Source organism: Thunnus albacares, chromosome 23, assembly GCF_914725855.1.
Source record: "Thunnus albacares chromosome 23, fThuAlb1.1, whole genome shotgun sequence".
Classification (NCBI taxonomy): Eukaryota; Metazoa; Chordata; class Actinopteri; order Scombriformes; family Scombridae; genus Thunnus; species Thunnus albacares.
The window spans coordinates 23,663,933-23,684,719 of NC_058128.1; the positions used below are offsets into that span (position 1 = coordinate 23,663,933).

A 20,787-nucleotide genomic window follows, 5' to 3' on the forward strand; every position below is an offset into this window, starting at 1 on the left:
CACTCACTTTCGCTCAGTCTCTCAAAGGTATTCATGGTGTTGCTCATAAGATTGATCCTTCAGTGTTTAATGTTGCGCTCCAACATGGAAACGCATCACATCAAGGAAGTAATGATACCATTTCATTGGAACTTTAAGAATGTCATCATGGCCAGTTTAATGTATGATGAGGTCACAACAGTGGTAGCAACTTTGACTGCAGGTACCCTTTGCTTTAAGCACGGTCATAGACTTGATTTCATAGTCTTGGTTAGAATTGTTGTGTCCTACAATGGTTGGATAGGTTCAGAGGACTGTGTGACCTTTTGGTGTCAGCAGAGGAAAAGTGATACTGATACATTGCATGTCACTGCCATTATTTATCTATCTGCCATAATACCCTTAGTTATCACAAGGCATTAAGCGTGACAGAGAGAGTTCACAAGGACAAGTGTTTTCAGCAGCCTGTGTCTGCTAAACTGTGACCACTTCTCATACCACACACACCACAAATAAACACACACAGACTTGCACAAATTCCATTCGCTGCAAAGAGCCTTTAAATGGGGTCAGTGTCCTTGGTGTTCTCCAGCACAGCAACACTCTCATCGGTGATACGGTGTCGGCTTTGGTCTCTGCTGTGCCAGCCGGTTGTTGTCCAACAATTCCAACAATTTCTCAAGTGGGCTTTGCTGCTTTGTGTTTTGTTGTGGTTCACTCTGTGGGGTCTTGGAATCACTTCAATGGGGTTTTAAAGAGGGTCATTTGAAAAATAGTTTAATTTCAGCGGTATTTAAATGTTTCCCAGAAGTTACCACAACTGGAAACTTTTGTTTTTTGTGGCAACCTGGTTACAATAATGGAAATTATAATGCTTCAGCATACAGTGATATATTAGACAATAGTGTGATTCTATCCCTGTGGCAACAGCTTAGGTTTTAACATGACAATTCCCTGTGCACAAAACCAGGTTCATAAAGAAATGGCTTCCCAGTTTGGGGTACTAGAACCCCATCCAACACTCTTGGGATGAACTGGAACACTGACTGAGAGCCAGGTCTAAACATCCAACATTACTGTTGGACCTCGCTAATGCTTTGGTGGCTGAATGGGAGCAAATCCCTGCATCCAGGTTCCAACTTCTGCTGGAAACCCTGAAACCAGAAGAGTGGAGGCTGTTATAGCAACAGATTAATGCCCACGGTTTTGGAATGACATGTTCAACAGTCATACATATTTGGCTGTTCCCCATAATTTTTGGCCGTATAGTGCATTCACTCTCTTTTCCGTTATCTCTTTCTCTCACCTTCAGTGAGAGAAAGAGATAACGTTGTGAACTGGTAAATTTGTGTCTCAAACACATAACTTACATTGATAGAAGAAACAGGGTGTTTATCAGTACTTCTTCCCCTTCATACTTGAGTCATTTATGTAATTTTCTTGCAGAAAACGTAAACAGATTCTCTAAACACACAGTGACCTTAGATTTGATATAGCTTTTAAAGGCTGTCCCTCATTTCTTCACCATATGATATAAAACAGATAGAGGGGACGTCTTTGAGGAAAGAGAAACAAAATTTCACATGCCAATGCTTGACCCCCAGTGGACTGATGCTTTCTGTCCTTGATCCAATTCCACATAGAGAAGCAGGAGACATACTGTGCTTTTGGTTGTTTATTACAAATGGTGACAAACAATATCAAGGTATTCTATGACTGTACATAGACATTTTTCTCATATTACGCTAACTTGAGAACAACACGCAGTGCTGCTTAAATACAGAGTAATGACTGAATTGTCCTTGATACCACTCCACGACATTCCACAATAAATAGCAATAAATTACCCTCTTCATGTGCACATGACACGTATTTTGACACCTTTTTTGTATTGAGGCAATAATTAACTGTAAATGCAATCCTTGTACTTATACACATCAACTGATGTTAGTCTCCCTTTTTACATGTGATGTGTATATTAAGGAAACTCCTCACCTCATCTATTTATTCCTCTGATCTCAAGGAATACATCTCCTTTTCTGAGGTCATTATTTTATTCTTCATTAATAAGCTGCCAAGGATTTATGTATTCCATTGTTAATGAGCGTACCTCTGTTAAGCTTGTTTAGACTTGTAGTATATTTACCCATTATAGTCACATTTGTTGTTTTTTTTCCAAATATTTTCCACCCTTATTTGCATAAACCATACTCTGTATTTCCCTCTAAAACACCTGCTTCTGAATTTTAGACATAGACTGTTACTTCACTCTTATGAGTGTAACCAGTTCCAATTTACTCTACATATTTGACATATTTACATTTGAGTTAATCCGATTACTCCGCATCCTGTGAGCATAGACATTTTTGTCTGGCTTCCGTGTCCTCAAAGGTGACCTTCTTGTTCCTCCTGGGGTCAATCCACGAGTTATGGATGACCACATTGTTTGGTGTAGGGTCAGCTTCGACTACAGACACCACCCTCTTCTTCATCTTGCTCTTTAAAACCTTTTGGAATTTCTGCCGAGTGAACGCATAGAGGAGTGGGTGAAAGATGGTGGTTCCATAGGCCATCACCAGGAAGCCCAAGCGGAGGCGAACAGTCAAATCACTGGGCCCAGTGCTGAGGATGATGGTGTTGAGCACAGTTATTGGAGTCCAGCAAAGTAAGAATGTAGAGATGATAAGAAGAGACATCCTGAAGACTCGTTTCTGCCTCTCTCGTCTCTCCCGATGACGCTTTACTGCTCGTCTCAGCGCAATAATGACTGACACTGATGCACGCATACCCAAAGGTGCACTCGCACCTGCCCTGACCCCTGTGCTGCTCTGTGAAGCGTCAGTCGACTCTGCTTGTGTTGCAGTGCTCAAAGAGATTGTGTTTTTACTCTTTTGCTTCTTTTTAGGTAGGTTGTGCTGAAAACGTGTTCCAATGCGAATATTGAGTGCTTGAAGGATCTTGTAGTAAGTCACTAGCATTACCACAGCTGTAAAAAAGAATATAGGGATCTGTGCTAGCAGGTGATAGTACAGACCCAGCTCCGTGTAGTACTCATTTGTATGAGCCACTGTGACCACTACAGTCTGGTTCACAAGGTCCGAACCAGAATTGATGAAGAAGCCTACTTCCATGAAGGGAACCAGGAAACTGAAAAAGGACAGAGCCCAAATGGATCCCAGTAGAGCCACGGCTCGGCCCATTGTAAGCACACGGTTCGCTGGCCGCACTGAGATGTCATAGCGGTCCACAGTGATGGCCAGGACGTTAGCAGCAGTAGCTACGCTTGCAAAGGAGATGCAGGCCTCATGGAAACAGCAGATCATGGCAGTGTCTGCCTCCAAAGGAAGTAGCACCACCACCGCTGTCAGCGGGATGCAGCATACACACACCTGGAAACAGACAGGATTTCAGGTCAAATTCCAAAATAAAAAGCATGGAGATAGTAGTTGTAGTTGCTGTTGCTACTGTTTTATTTAAGCTAATGGAAAAAATTACTGTCAACCATATTTTTGTTAAATTTACAGTACACATTTTGAAAGCATTAGCTGGGTATATTAGTGATATCAGTATTATTTTTTATTTGATCAGTAATTGTGTCCTGGTGCATCATAGTCATAGTCATAGATTAGCTAAATTTGGCATCCACAAATACTTCATCATTGGTGGGACAACAACTGAATTTTGCTAAATTCTGTCAAAGTCATGGCTTGCATTTTTAATCACTTTAACATGTCTATGAAAAGAAGTCATTTGTTTTGGCCATGTTGCTGCTGTTGAAGGAAAGCTCACAATTGTCCTCTTAGGATTAATCTGTCTGCAAGACAGCCTATATAGATCTAGCTAGCATGTTCAATGCCAAGTATGCTGCCTGTTTTGGGGTACAATAAACAATCTAATTTAGTATGATATACCTCAATGATATGGTACACCAGCAGATATTCTGGCACTTTTTGGTTAGGTGTACCAAATGAATGTGATGCTTGAACTTGATATTCAGTGCAACTGTCACAGCAAATGGGATATGTAGTATTCCATATGAGTGAAGCTTACTGCCCAAGCATAGTGGAGGATTTAACGAAACACTAAGCCTTTTTTAATTTTCAATTTGTTTAGAACCTCCCCAACCATGTGATAAGTCCCTGTGTGCAAAAAAGTAACTGATAATAACTCACCAACACATCCACCACATGCAGGTTCATGGTGATGATGTTGGAGACGGAGCTGATGAGGTTCTGTTTCATACAGTAGAGGACCAGCACTGTGAGGTTGGAGCTTAGGCCCAAAATTATCTCCAAAAGCAGGAAGCCTGTCAGAGAAACCTACCAACAGAAAAAACATGGTGTTTTTTTTCCCCGCTCAACATTCAACAACCCAAAGAAGATTATTATATATCACAGAAGATTAAAGAAACCAGAAAATATTCACATTTGAGAAACTGGAATCACAGAATTTGGAAATCTTCTTAAAAAATGACTAAATGATGAATTGATTATAAAAATAGTTTATGATTAAGTTCATAGTTGGAAACTAATTGATTAATCATTGAAGCTCTAATTTTTACTAGCAGGAAAATATCTCGCAGTCGTGTGACAGTGAATCCATTAGAAAGCTATCTGAGGCTGTAGCAACACAGTACCTGGAAGCTGATGGGGTAGATGGCCTCGGAGGAGGTCATGTCAAGGTCATAGGGGTCAGCAGTGTCAAGCACAGTCATGTTGCTCATGGTGGCTGCAGAAATCAACACTGGGTATGTGTGCATTATCCTGCTGGGAGGAAGAGGCCTGGAAGGCAGTTGGGATAGAAAAGGTCTTTGTTAAAAAGTGAACCATGGCATATTCAATTCTACCAGATCATTTTTTAAACCAGAATTTGTTGAACTGTCAAACAGCAAGCTCGCAACTGGCACTGCCTTTAGTGCCTTTAGTTAAGAATATAATCATGCAATGAAGGTAGGGTTAAGGTTACAAGATAGTACGGTATTCGCCTCCCAGAATAATTTATTTAAATACCTCTTTGAATTGGAAAAAAATTGACATCATGATATTACTGGAATTTTAGGTTTTACATATTACTTCTTCAGAATGCTGAAGCACAACTTTGGAAATACATTGTGTTTGTAGATAATGAGTAAGAGTCGTGATGTTTTAAAGGAAAATATTTTCTGTGAACATCACTTTGTATAAAACATTCAAGTGACTTTTTAAGGATACTTGCTAATTTTAACTTTGAAACTGCACAGGGGGCATAACTCTTGGAAAAGTACACCCTTTGTATTTTTTACAGGGTGGTGATTTGTTTTTCTTGGAAACATCGGTAATACAGAAGCCTAATTGCATAACAAGACTTGTGACTGAAGAGGCCAATCCCTGGCAAAATTCAATAGTGCATCTGGTTGATGCTTGTGTATGTGCTGCAGTTTAGTGCATAGGGTATAAATAACATTACCCTTCCAGTAAGGGGAAGCTTGTTGTAATGGCAGGGGTCAGTCATATTGTTGTAAGTCAGTTTAAAGAGATAAGAGCAAAGAAGCTATCAAAACACCACATTTTCACTTTATATTCAGAAATATCACACCATTACTGATGTTAGTATATGTCATCAAATGCAAGTGCTAGATTGTCAAATGTATATTGTCTAATTTGCAATTTGTCACATGGCAAATTGGTTTCAACACCGGGCCAGATATGTTATGGTAAAGAGCAAACAAGGCCAGTATGCTTCAACCAGAGTGCTTTTCAGATTGTCAGGCAGCGTCAGAAATCCCTTTTTTTTTTTTTTTTTTTTTTTGTAACATTCCAATGCAGACAATTTGACAAGCATGCCAACTTCATACAACGATTGGCCAGGTGTTTGGAGGTGAGGAAATAAACAGCATTTAAACTTCTTCCACTTGATTTCTTTTGTCACTTTTTGTGTGTAAAACTGAGGGAAACCTATTTTCTCTTTCAGAAAAGGTTGTCGGAATTGTTCAGTTTAACAATTATTGCATCTTTACCTTTCAACAATGACAGACTTTTTGACCTCACTGCTACTAGGTTTGTTTGGAAAAGCTATAAACACTTGTGCCTTCAGATGTGGTTCGGACTGTAGAAAACTGAGTGCAGGTGTGATAGAAAGCCTAAACTCACCACTCCCTCCCAACAGTATCCTCTCCCGCTCAACAGCAATCGAAGTGGCCACAAAGAACTTGCTGGAGCATGTCAAACCATCCCACCATATTCTGACTTGTCAAGATCAATCTTCAGTTCATCCACTTGATTTGCAGCATTCTTCCGAACATCGAAATGTGACAGACAAAAAAAAAGTCTTCCGTGAGCTTTAGCTTTGGGGATACTGGCTCCACTCAGGCAAAGCGAAAAGTCTGTTTGTCAAACACAGAAAGCAACACACACCCACCCCTCTTTGGGGGGCATGTGGTTTGCAACATCAGTGCGACGCACTAAGATCAATGCTTTCTTTCATGCAAAGCTCTGTCTCGTCATTGTCCGTTGTACTTGGACTGTTGCCTTCAGTGTCATCTCCGCCTGAAAATGATGCCAGTGCCAGAACAATCTTCCTCTTTCCACTACTCTCCACTTTTCAGGTATTGTACGTCTTTCACACTCGTCTCTTGATCTCTCTGTGAATGCTGAAGGTCCAGATGTGGTCTATTCATATTCCGGAGAACAGAGGAGGGAGATGGTACAGATGACAGAAAGGAGGGGAGGGTCCAAGAGAAAGAGAAAACAAGCTTGTGTGTTTTTTCCTCTGTACTGGACCCAGTTAACCCCTTCACATCCCTTCACATCCCAAACCACGCAATCACACTTATCCCTTGACTCTTGGACATTCACAGCCTTCTCACTCCCACTTTATCCTTAACAGACTGCGAGAGAGGAATTGATTGAAGCATAGAATGATGTCATGTCCCTTCATTGTCATGACCTTCCCTTGCTCTCTTTCTCCATCACATTTCATCTTTGATCCTGCAGAGGGAAAGGACGGCAGGTATCAGAGAAACAGGGTAAAAGAAAGAAATGTCACATTGAAATCAGATCGTTTCCAACTGGCCTGCATGTTGCATCACATAACTTCCACCTAATTTCAACTCATTTATCATCCCCTGACAGATAGCTTGCTCTTTCTGTGCTAATTGGACGCCTGTGTCTGTGAGTGTTTGTGCTCATGTTTGTGTGTGTTCCCAATGTGTTTAATCAGGCTTTTGATGCCTTGCCTTTTGTCTTTGATGGTTCTCATCATGTGTTGCTCAGCAAATGAGCACTGAAAACTGTTAAATGGTTCTCAGCAGACTTATGTCTTAATGTATAAACTGTTATGCCGATGGACTCACAAAACAACAGGTCAGTTCAGTTCTAGATTTAGATCAAAATTTGTCCAATTTTACGGCTATTTTATTAGGGGAATGTCCTCGCTTGTGTTTGGAAAACATTTAACATTTGAGAACTTTGGCTTCTTTTGTTAAAGAATAGAAAATTCTATACAATATATTGTCTCAAAATAAAGTATCAAAACATTGTTTCCTTTGGAATTATTACTGAAAGGAAATCATCAAGGAAATCTGAAACACATTTTCTTTTTACAGTACATATTGTACTATCTATGAAGACAGTGACTCTAGATATGGTTTGCACATTCATACTTGTTTTCTTGTACCATGGCTGTAATTAATATTACCATTGAGATATACAATACAGGACAATACTAAATTTTATGTCTGCTAGATGATCTAGTTTTCTAACTTTGAAATCTACCTGCAGTTTAAAATGATCCAGTTACTGAAATGAGACAGAATTTAGACTATTTTGTTGTATAAATCATTTTGACCAATCATGATTTGTTGTAATTATCATGAAATATACCAAAAATATTTGCTGCATTTGCCATGAGTGTAGTCCAAGATGTGAAGGTTGCAGCTAGAATCCATGATGTTTTGAATAAATTAATAATTTTTTATTGTGTTGTAGGGGTAAAATGGTATATCCATCCAATACACACAATAATACCCAATATAAATAAATCTGTAACTAATACCGTATGTAGTTTATCTGTAAATGTGGTGGAGAATTGTAAATTCAACCACATTAGCAGTGGTTGTATATGCTCACCATATGCTGTTACTGAGAATAGCTGATGCATTTTCTCCATTTTACAGTGGCTATTTCAAATAAACAGCATGCTTCACAAGGAAGATGCAATGCCTGAAGCTAAAAGATGGCACTGGAGTGTGGGACCTGTTGACAGACGTGGGCTGACCTTGTCCTTAACCACGCAAAAATTGTACCTAAACCCAACCAGCCAATCACATTCACTCTGACACCTACTACTGATAATACACCTACCAATTTCTGGCAAAACGCCCAGCTTCCCAGGTCGTCTTGATCTGCACTTAAAGTATATCTCTAAAAGGATGCCCATGTCTGTCAAATCAGCGAGGGAGAGAATTAGTCTATTAATCCATTAGTCTGTCAACAGAAAATGAATCAGCCACAATTTTAGAATCATTTAATCATTTGTCATTTATTAACCAAAAATGCCAAACATTCAATTGTTTCGGCTTCTCAAATATGAGGATTTGCGTCTCTTCTCTGTTATATATCGCTGTAAATTAAATATCTTTGTATTTGGACAATTGGCTTGACAAAACAAACAATTTGAAAATCTCACCCTGGGCTATTGAAACATGTCATAGGTATTTTTCAGTATTTTCTGACCTTAATTGATCACTTAAATTGACAGAATAACCTGCAGTAATGGAAGTAATTGTTAGTTGCAGCCCTAGTAGTTCCTTGAAAAAGGGAACATTCACTCTCAGCTTTTACTTACTTGTCTTCTCCATGACGGGTTCTTGCTTTGATATAGAGTTACAGTTATTACCTTTCTAGCTCTGTTGCAGTTTATAGTCTTGATAATTGTCTTATTTACTGTGCATAGTTGCTGCAGTATAAAAAAATCTTTTTTGGCTCTGTGATTTTTGTCAAACTCATCATTTCTTGTAGCTGTATTTTCTGTTGTATGAAATATCTGTCCTCTAGTTGACCTCACTCTAAGGACATATTTAAACAAGTCTTCAGGCTGATTGGTTTTGTGTTGTACAAGCTTTCCTACAATAGGAGAGTCAATCTCTTTAGGGGGCAGTGAACTCAGCTATGTTTTAGCTTGTAAAAACCCATGTTCCTTGCTGTTTGACAGCCACTCATTTAGTCAAATTATTCTCTACTTATAATAATCACTGCTTGAAGATCGTGACTCACAGGCTCAACGACATGTCAGCATGCTGTGTGTACAGTGTGTTTATCTGCAGTGTGTTTACTTTACAGTGCCTTCATGCAACACATTCACATTGCCTTGCTATTAGCTCACTGATGACAGTGTTAGTATACGATTGTGCAGTGTGTTGGTTTACCTCTACACAGAGACCATTCCTCAGCAATCCACTGGTCTGTCGGAGTGCTTTCCTTCCCAGTATGGCTTTTTAATCTCAGTCCCCAAAGGTAGCGTAGTGTGGCACGTCCCCACAGGTGATAAGCCTGAGTGGCTGAGTTTTGGCTTAGTAGTCCATCATTCAAAGATCATACGTCACCACTCTGTTGATGCCCCTTCAAGATGAAAATCTGACTAGTAGAAACCATGCAGCCACAGAGCCTGCAGGAAGCGAGAGAGATACTGACACTGCTGCTCTGCCTCCCCCTCTCTTCTCTCTGCTGTGCTTCTTTTTCTGTCTGTCTCTCTGTCCTGCTTTCTGCCTCTCTCTGTATCTGCCTCCAGTAGCCCTTCCTACTCATCCATCGCTCCCTCCCCCTCCTCCTACCCTCTCTGAAACTGTCTGCTCCTTCTCTTCTTTTCCTTTTACACCTCTGCGCTTGACTAATTGGATTCACAAAGCAGGTTTAACAAAAAAGACATTTTTCATGTCTTATCTGTCTCTTTCTTTTCTTTTGATAGCTTTCTTTGTCTTTTGTATTGCCTTTAATAAGTGGGAAAACTCTGATTTCAGCAGGGACAACACAGATCTGAGTCTTTTTTTGTGTTTGAGTCCTTGCTTCCCTCTCTTTTCCTCTTAGCCATCTCTCCACAAGTTTATTTGTCCTCAGAGAACCCAGATCCAAAACGGTGACCATGACAATACTAATGGCAGCATCCTTCCTCTCAGGACTTTGGCCACTCCTCCACTGTTGGTGTTTGCATAGTACCTGCCGGATGGTACATGTGTAATTGTCCCAATCTGGCCACCATTGGAGCAGTCACAGTGTTGCCCTTATTGCCTGGCGAGCATATCTGCAAGGTAGCTAGTGAGTGGACTAATTAGGGCTACTTGACATTGGCATAGCAACAAAAGCACCACTGGCCAAAGCGAACACAGAATGATAGATCAGAATTCAAATCAGGACCCGTCTGTTGTCTTCCGGGAGACACTTACTCCCCTGATAATGATACCTGATTTTTCACATCTCCCCCCGATCTGGTCATTGTATCTCACCTCTTCATCTCTCACTCTTCGTTTATTCAAGGAGTGTAAGCAGAGATGATAGTTTCCAGTCCAACTGTTTTGACATGCGCAACTCAGCGGGAGGCATGTTTTCCCCCAGATACAAGTCTTTAGCGACAGAGAGTGAGAGAGAGAGAGATAGAAACAGAGATGGAGACAGCAGGGTGATGGAAAAGGGAAAAAAAGACAGACTTTCTGTACAAACATGACTATGATATATGTGAGAGGCAGAGCTGGAAACAGAGATTGAGACAGCTCGAAGACTGTTAGCAAAAAAAGCAAAGACAAAAATGTGTGAAAGGCTAGTTCACACCTAAAATTGCTATAGGCACAATAGAGTGCAACATAAAACATTCATAAATATTTAATGAATACATTAATATTGCAACCTGATATCTAGGCTGTCTGCTGGCTGGCCTAAAGGCTGCTGGCTGTTGTATAGTCCCCAGCTGGGCTATTTCAAACAGAGGTTCATATGAGTGAAAGGAAGTGCAGGGCTGTGTTTGTGTGTGTGCTTTGTACTTATGACAGTGCAGTCATGGACTTTGTGCTTAAGGGATAAATGTCACATGAGTAAATGCTGAAGCCTTGATGATGGTCCAGCGGCACAGACAGCTGAAAACTCAAGGTCAAGATCAAGATTATGATTGCCTTCAGAAAGTAACTCATAAAACAACAGCTAATAACAACATGAAACATAGTGAAACTTTGGAAAAGCCATCCCTTTGAAAAATAACAGTCAAAATAAATTTAGGTATACATACATCTTTTAGCTAGTGTGTGGATTAATGATGCATGATTAAGGACTTTGTATGGCTAGGGATCCAAGGGAGTGCAGTGTTGAGTGTGAAGTTGTTTAGATGAGCGGTTCTCAAGAAATATACAAAAATATCTCATAAACAATGTTGATTTGCTTGTTCTTCTTCCTGTGGAGTCAATGAGCGGGCATACAAACAGCACCACTCTGCCATTGCAACCCACATTGTGGTTGGAGGTGGGGTTACATCTGTGGTGTTATTAACTTGAAAAAGTGAAAGATTTAAGCTTTTACTACTGAACTGTGTACTGTGAACAAAACTTGACATGTACATTCAAGACTTAGCGCAGGATGTCTCAGACATGTTTGGAATGGGCACTGCAGTTCATCTAACTAAAAAGCAAAGAACGTCTGTCTGTCTGTCTGTCTGTCTGTCTGTCTGTCGGTCTGTCTGTATGTATGCATATATGTATGTATGCATATATGTATGTATGTCCTTTGCATATCTCGAGAACAGTTCATCCGATGTATTTCATACTTGGCGAGTTTATTACTGGGGACCCAAGGACAGGCAGTGTTAAATTTGGTGCAATTTGGACATGTGACACATTTTATATTAATAAACAAGTGACACCGTTACATCAGTGGGGCGGGGCCTCTGGGCCCTGACTGGCTGAGCGGGACAAAGGCACGTGCCCCACTCAGTTAAACTGCTCAAGAGTGAAGAATGAGTGCACACAGGAGAAAAAAAGAGGCGGAGGCAGTAAAACTAGCCAATAGAAACGCATACAAGTTTGATTGGCAGCAGAATCAATCAATGAATTCGTTTTATATAAAGTATCCTTTAAACCTGCCATGAATTTAAAAACAATGATCTGTCAGCTTTCCGTGTCACAATATACACCTACTTAGCATTTATTTACGTATTCATGTAATTATGAAATATTATTATTGTTATTATGTTACTATTATTCTGCTAAGGAGTTGGCATTTTCTAACATTTGTGATAAAGGTTACAGGAAGCTGTAGCTGCTCAACAATAAAACATTTAGAATTGTTCATTTGTGGAGCAGCGACAGAGGGTGAAAGTTTGCATCATATTAAAAACCTACTGCAACAGATGTAATTACAGCTCAGGGCAGAGTGGATGAGAAAGTAGTTTTCTGCCTGTTGTAATGTTGCGTACTTTTTGATAGAGATCAGTGAATACTTTGTGGAGATATAGGTGGGGAAACAGAATATCTAGAATAAAGAATATCTGGCTATTTATGAAAAATGATGTTAATTGGACCCTGAATTTGTGGGAAAGCTGCTTTTTCCTTTCAACAGATTTTGGTTTCCCGTTTCGGATACAAATCTGTACAAGGGATCACTAAGAACTAGAAAAGATATTGTAATAGTGAGGGGATAAAAAGTAGGCATGATAAAATCTCAACAATACCCAATTCTAGTTTCATCCCATTCTAATATCCAATTTCAACCTCACTTACACCAGATTACAGAATGTAAAATACATTTTTATTGGACCTTTCAAGCAAATGCACACACAGCATCATGTCATGGTTTACACTTGTGACACACTGAAGCTTGGCAGTTAACAGCCCTTGTGCTTCTTTATACACCTTATGTTTGAGAAGCTGTTACAGGCATTCTTCTTCTTGAAAGCTTAAAAACAACATCCTGCAAAAAAATCTCTGGTTCTGGCAGAGCAGTCTGCTTTGTGTTGCTACACAGCCTCTTTTAATCAGCTTATCAAGTGGACTAAATACTTGTCAGACATAATGGGCTCTTTGAAATGTTAGGGTTCAAAAAGCAGTTAACCAGAATTATTTTTATTGTTATATTTACGTTATATTCATATTTATTATGTTTTATATTTAGTATGTACATGCTGTACATGTGTAAGTATTAGTGGTAAAAAGTAATTCAGTTTTGTTATACTCTTCTTACTCTTAAACTCTAGACCATTCTAACATAAAATTCTACAAAAAATTGTTTGGTTTTACAAATGAATCTCTGCTCAGCAAAGGGAGCCATGATAAAATCATCTTGTTAACTCTTTGATGAGTAAGATATTTTTTATTTTCCCAGTGGGACCACTAAAACAATGCTTATGCTCGACTTTGACATGATTTCACCATCTCAGCTTGGTAAAATTAAAAACAATCACTATTCCCAAATTTAGGTCATTGATTATTGTGAAATCCTGCAAAATGAAGTAAGTATTAGGGGTTGACCGATCAGCCTGGCTGATTATTGGATCTGATATTCAGCATTTTTACAATTATCGGAATCGTTATGTTTGCCCATATGCGCTACTTTGGCTCTGATGCAGCCACCTCTCTCAGTCTGTAGTCACCACTCTGTGGTCTTGAGCAATGTCCCACCCCTGGCACTATCTGATCGGTTACACGTCACAAATAATAGCCTATCAACACTGAAAGCAGCTGTGCCACAGACAGCACAGAGAAGCATCTGCAGTCTGAGTAGCTCTGGTGAGCAAGCAGAGCTGTGTTTCAAATGTAAGGCAGCAGATATTGCTGAAGTTGCCATAAACATCACAATCCTCTATGCTGAAGTTTTAAAAACACCACAATCTTATGATCTATTTCTATGATGACAAATATGCCCAGTTTCCCAGTTACGCTGCTGAAAATGCCCAAATAATGCACTTTGTTGCAGTGATATAATGTAAGCTAATGTTGAGTCTTGTAACGTCAGAGCTTACGTGAAAGCAACAACAAATGTCAACAAGTTTATTAGTGGATCAATAATTTATCCACCTGACTAGCAAAAAAATTGATAGGCTATAACGTTGTTTCTTGCACGTCACTTACCAGGGCTGGTCATACTCTGTCTCAACCCACGACTACTAGTAATGTTACTGAAGTGTGTCCTGAAGCTGTCTCTGACTCTGTTTCTTGTAACTGTTAGGAGAGGTTTAGGATTGTTGTTAGAGACTATAGACGTAATGGAACAGTATCTAAGGACTGTGTTAATCCATGCATGGACTGCCTAGATGGTGTACAGTTAGAGTCAGAGTTGAATAGTCACTTCTATTGCTACTGTGCGTATCCAGTGATAGTAATCATTAGTAATGAAGTAGCTTAGTTTTGAATGATAGGTTCTCTGCTATGACATCTTGTCAATATATAACATTTAAACAGTGATGGAATAAGTACTCAGATCCTTTACTGAAGTAAAAGTATCAATACCACAATGTAAAAATACTTCAGGACAAGTAAAAGTTCTGCATTAAAAATCCCACTTAGGTAAAGGTACAGAAATATTACCAGCTAAATTTACTTGTAGAATTAAAGTAAAAGTACTCATTTTGCGGAAAATCGGGCTGTGACTGATATATTAAATAAATATAACAATGTACCTCATTAATACTGATAAGTCAATGCATAGGCAGCATTTTATTGTTGTAGCTACTCGAGGTGGAGCCAGTTTGAACTGCTTTGTGTGGGTTATAAAATAAATCTGAAGGGTGTTGAGATGATAGATTGGGTAGGAAAGAAGAAAAAAGATAGTTCTGCTACATAAAATTGAATTTGGATTAATTTTCAGAACTTTTCTTTAATCTTTGTGCTTTTTTGAAGTGTTGGAGATGTTAAGCTCTTTGGACCTTAAACAGTTATTTATTTGAAACCATGTGAGGGAAAACGTCTCTTCGGTAGAATCGCAAACAACTCAATTCAATCTTTTCAATGTGTTCATTGCTGCTCAGCTCATCATTATGTTATTTTGTGTAAAGTTTTAATGTGAAAACTAGTAACTAAAGCTGTCAAATAAATGTAGTGGAGTAGAAAGTTCAAGTTCAAGAGGTTTCCCTCTGAAATGTAGTGGAGCGGAAGTATTAAAGTAGCATCAAATGGAAATAAAAAGTACAGGTACCTCAAAATTGTACTTAAGTACAGTACTTGAGTAAATGTACAAATCTATATTGGTTATTAATATCTGTTATCGGTCTCCTTGATTACTAATAATTGGTATCCATATCGGCCCTGAAAAAACATATCGGTTGACTCCTAGTGTGTATCATTTTACTGTGAAACAGAAAGCAATTAATGGTATAATTTTAACAGCTGTAGGAATAACAGTTGACACTTAAATTGGTTGCATGTGACAAACGGCTAATCACTAGTGTCAGCTGAAAGCTGTGTGTTTCTGTATTTTTTTGGCATATTTGGGTGAAGATATTATTGCTTGGAACATAGTGAGCATATGCATGGACATGGACACGGAGAAGTAGACTAGGCTACAGGAGTGGTTTGAGAAATTTGTATGGATTTTTTCATCAAACTGTCAGGAACAGTGCTGGGCTGTGCACCGATTTGGTGTATTGGCCACAGTCAGAATTGCAGTTCACATGACTCCCACTGGCCCAAAACAATTTTCTCTCATACACTGCAATTACAAAAGAAATGACTATAAAGAGATCAGTAAATTATTACCATGACATTTATGTGTGCAGGGAGTAAGCAGGAAGTCAGCTGATTCAGCACTGTGAGCTCCTGCTAAAAAGCCTGAAAAACCTTTTTTAGGTATGCGTCCAATGAACTATAAACCTTTCAGAACCACCTTTCAAGAATACAGGGGGTGAGTTCAATTTAGTACTCCTTCAAAATTACACTGTCTGTGGCTTTGAAGTACATGTTGTAGTATGTCTTTGGTAGTAATGTGGCACACTGTGAGCGTTTTTACACAGCATGTCAAAGTAAAAGTAGTTGACCTGTTGGAGGTGTGCTGGTCGTCTGCAGGTCTTCATCAAACATCATCATCACTGTGGCAGTTTCTGCTTGCACTATTCCTATCTGCATTATTTCTAACTAATCCGCTCAAGAAAGAGTTCCAAATATCTCCATATCTTGTTGTGTCGACTCTTTTTTTTTTGCACTGCTAATGAAGCTCTGCTCATTTGGTGAGGAACACGTTTCACTTTCTGTAAATTCTTCACAATAAAAGTCTCCTGTTATTTAGTCATTTAAACGCTTTTAATATGAAGCAGGAAATGTTGTGTTTGCATCAGCAGTAACTTAATATGACTCTGATACTGTCCCTCAGCAGGCTTCTGGAAAGCTGACCAACCAGAACAGAGGGGGCTCATCAGGAAGGGGGCCTCAAAGAGACAGGAGCTAAAACTGCCTGTTAGAGATGGAGGCTGAACTGAGGGGCTGCATAAAGGGCCAGTATAAGATAAATAAGGAGTTTTTTGGACTGCGAATCATGCAAAGCTACTCTAGTGGAGTTCCATCATAAAATATAGAGCTGGAAATGAGCATAATACATCCCCTTTAATGTTTAATGAAGCAAGACTTTGTATTGATAAGCTGCTGTTTTTAGGCTCCCTTATGGAATCCCCCTCAGGTCTACCTCTCACTGATATTTCAGCTTTCTTAATTTGTGCTCAATGATAATTATCTCCTGGCTGTGTAATATGCTCTGATAAGCGGGAAGCAGATCCCTCCCCTCTGCCTGTCTCCATCCACAAGCCAGTTGGCTGATTACCTCCATCACCAAGGTGATGCTGAGGGGGCCATGCTACAGTTTTCAAGCATGGCAATGCTGTGATGAATTCCAATGTTGTAAAGAATATTTATATCTATAGGTAACTTTGATTATTGGTAACATACACCTCATCGTCCTGTGAAGAATGACCTGAATGAATTCCCCCAACGCAGAAAGCAGGGCACATCTGTGCCAGAGCACAACTTATCCCTTGGGAACCAACACATAATATCCAATGGCCTGTATTGTCTGTTGTTGTGTGTGTGTGTGTGTGTGCGTGTGTGTGTGTGTGTGTGTGTGTATGTATGTGTGTGTGTGTGTGACTTCAAGCATGGTGTATCAGACAGACCCCTGAGCATATTATGACACAAGTCAGAAAAGATCAACCTCTTTCTTTTCCTGTCTCTCTCACATACACACATATCTAAACAAGCAAAGGGATGCAGGGCTCAGCTGTTTGATCGCGGTCCCTAGCAGGCTGTGTACTTGGGTTGAGGCTTCGAGTGGATTGCCTCTGAATTGAATGTGGCTTCTGTCCAATTCCCTGGTCCTATATGCCTCAGCCCGCCACCTGCCTGTTAATACTCTCCGTCTTTCTCTCTGTGGGAAGAAGAGCAAACAGTTCTGCAGCTCTAAACAAACAGCACATCTGAAATGGTTTGATATCAGTCCCCACTCCCCGCACCTCTCTGCCTCTCCTCTCATAATCAACGGCTGATTTGAAGCTCCCTGCTTGTCATGTCGTATCAGAAGAAAGGGATAATGGTTCTTGTTTTAATTCACTGAAACACCCACATCCCCAACACATTTGTATTCATAAACGTAACTGCAAACTAACATTTTGCTCACTTTTCTTGATCAGAAGTTACTGGTGGTGTTAAGATAATTCATGGCAAAATCAACTAAAAGTCCAATGCTCCTATGATGTGAATAATCATGGCTTCTAAAGGCATCACTGTGCCTCAGTGGAACTGCTTGTCGAATGGTCGATATTGTCTGAAACCCCCTCTGGCTGCCCCTGACAACTTCTGTAACTCTCTGAAACCAACAATCGAACAATCATACCCACTTGATGCAGTGACAGACCAGTGTGTGGAGGAAAGAAAGTAGACAGGACTTTAATTTTAGCTCTTTTTTTCATTCTTCACACAATTATTTCCATTACTTTTCATGTGTAGAAACAAGTGCAAACACTATAAATGCTTTCAAGAAGAGACTGCGCCTTTATCCCCATAAAAACAATGATTAGGTCTTGCCCCTTTCTATTAGAGCTATTAGATTATGTTCATCAATTAATCTTCCCATTATTTTCTCGATTAAGTGTTCCAGCTCCAAAATTGTGCCATCAATTTTCAAGAACCCAGGATCTGTTAAAAAAACACTCAATCCTGCTTATCAATTCCTGACAGCTAGTGCTGGACTTATTGCGCTTCTGTCTACACTACTGGACCAGAGCTAGTGCTCATAATTATGGCCACTGTCACAAAATACAGTAGTGATACACTGAAATGTAACTACAACCCCAGAAAATTGTTATGTAAAGGAAGAAATCTGTCCAACATTTGCTGCAGACTTTTATAAGAATGTAGCATTCTTGATGTCTGCACTTGTAGTCATAATAGCCTATAATCAGCTCATGCTAGCTTGTCCAAATGAATTAAAAACACTGACACTGCAAATATTCAACATAGCAAGATAGAGAAAATTTGTTTTTCTTTGTTTTACCTTTTCCCTAAAAGAATCATTTATCATTTAGGACAATAGATTCCAGCCAACTTCTGCTGATGGTTATTTTTCTTTTGATGCTCAAATAATATCAAATTATATGTAATTAATCTGATTCAGGATGCATTAAGACCAGTTTAGAAAAGTAGAATCGGAATTGGAGACAATAAAAACCATAAAAATCCTCAATATATTATTATTCTGAAATCCTCTATTTCACACTGCTTATGTGCTCCCTTCATTGGCTCCTGCTATACATACTCACTTCCGAATCCAATGTATAAATTTGCCAGGAGGAGGCTGCACCAGCAGGCCGTGGTTTAGTCACACAAATCAGTCTGTTGTCTGCGTTCTCCCATTACATCTTGACTCTATTTCCCTCTTCCAGCCTGCTCATCTCTCTGCCTGGCCCTGCTTCTCCCTTCCTTCCTGGCTGAATGAACTTCCCACACAAGTCAAGACTGCAGAGTCACCGCCTCAAGACTCTTTAGAGATGAGACACTTGATGTTCGCCTTTCCTCACCATGCTTTCTATAAAAAGACCCTTGCACTCTGGTTACTTAAGCCCTTTTCCTTATTTGTAAATCACATCACAGGTGTAATGAAAATGTCTTAAAATGAACAAGAGCAACAGAAATCTTGGGAGTAGTTTCACTGTCATTGCTGTTAGAATCATGATGGCAAAGCTCAAGTGTTTGCTCGAGGCACTCATGCCCTGCTGGGTGAAATATCACATATCGACAAGGTTACATCAATTTCAATTTCATATCAGCACAAAACAGAAATCAGGTGCAAGGCGAGTCAATATTTCTTCCTCTAATGCATGATCAGACTTTACAAAGCTGGTGGGTGGACAAACGATGTAGAGGCAAAAGCAGAAATGAAGTGTTTAACACGCAGTCAGAAGTGCTATGTGCTTCTTTGAAACAAGTGTTGCTGACAAATCTGTCAAGCTGACTAGTCCCGCTGTCATCTTTTCTGTCAACAGGATGCAAAATAAATAACAGACGTGATAATTCAAACACAAAGGAGATGTGTTGATGAAGTTTCAGTCTGACTAGGCCATTGTTGTGTTGGGGAAAGGTCATTGCAAACTCTTGGTTTGAGCATTTGAATATGACTAACTCCCCCAGTGTCCTTCTACCTAAGGTAAAGAGTACTGGGGTTCCTTAAAAGACATATCAACTACTCCGTTCACCCAAAGCAGATGTGAACACTCAAGTTGAAACTGAAAGTCTGAACTTTAACTGTTTTATCTCCAATCCAGTGTGTTACACAACCAACACAACTACAAAAAGGTATAGATGTCCAAATGTTGAGACACTCTCTTGCAATTTGTGAGACAATACTTAGTGGCGGTATTGTATCTGAAATGTTTCCATTATGCATGTTAATGGAGAAACACTGGACATTGGAAGCACTATCAATATGATTCATTCCAATACAAAGGCTCTTTTATACAGAGGTCCTGCATTATAGTTGTAAAGAAGATCCGTCACTAAGCCGCCTTTGCTTTTTCCACTGAACCAAACAAAACTGGCATAATGCTGCCCCAGTGTGTGCTTTTACATCGCATGCCAGTGTTCCGGATTCAGAGGTGTGACGTGTAACACAACAGTGTCAGCTCCTTGTCCCACTGTGCCAGCTGTCCGTTTTACACAGACACCGATCTGGCTCTGTGACTACCTCCATAGCCGGCTTATTGGCAGAGCAACTCTCCCCCTCCACTCTGTGTCCCTACCTTTTATACAGTGGAATAAAGGCCATGAGTATGTTGACTTTGAGTTAAGCCCATGCATGGTGAATGAAAAGAAGCCATCGTATATTGATCACCAGTACTGTGATTCACCATGGCAATAGGGAAAGAGCAGAGCCTCTATTTTAATGCAGTGGAACTAGAAATGCATGCATATGACATGTCTGTGGTAATTTGAGTCTTGGTAAACGTAGATGAAAATGCAAAAGAAGCTGAAAATGTTTAAATTTAATTATTTGTTGTTTTCTTTTTCTTTTTGTCTGTTTGTGTTTATGTTTGTTGGCGTATGCTCCAGACTATCTGTCTCAAGGTGTGGATCTGAGTGGCATCGAGGTGATTGAGAATGACTTGCTGCTGATCAGCAGAGCCAGGCTGGAGGTGGAGAACCAGGCCAAGAGGCTACTGGAGCAGGGCATGGAGATCCAGGTATACACACACACACTCCGCAGCTTTAATGTTGACCAAGCAAACCTTTTCAGGAATGAGTGAAATATCAGTGAAGCATCAGAGTCAAATCTTCAACTTCTCGAACACAACCTGGGTCTTCATTTACCACAACTGTATGCTGAT

At 39.7% G+C, this 20,787-nt stretch overlaps 2 protein-coding genes across 2 annotated transcripts in view; one reads left to right on the forward strand and one right to left on the reverse strand.

Annotated features, from left to right (window-relative positions):
* Positions 1-20,787, forward strand: part of cog5 (component of oligomeric golgi complex 5) — a 65,365-nt gene that overhangs the window by 13,677 nt on the left and 30,901 nt on the right. Inside the window, exon 7 of the mRNA XM_044342936.1 lies at positions 20,513-20,643. Coding sequence (XP_044198871.1) covers positions 20,513-20,643 — 131 coding nt within the window. The remainder of the gene's footprint in view (positions 1-20,512; positions 20,644-20,787) is intronic.
* On the reverse strand, positions 1,640-9,719 carry LOC122974884 (G-protein coupled receptor 22-like). The gene is made up of 5 exons (XM_044342937.1): positions 9,383-9,719; positions 6,108-6,944; positions 4,616-4,760; positions 4,152-4,298; positions 1,640-3,368 (listed from the first exon to the last, which is right to left on the reverse strand). Exons 3-5 carry the CDS (start codon positions 4,736-4,738, stop codon positions 2,316-2,318), a joined length of 1,323 nt encoding a protein of 440 aa, XP_044198872.1. The 5' UTR covers positions 4,739-4,760; positions 6,108-6,944; positions 9,383-9,719; the 3' UTR covers positions 1,640-2,315.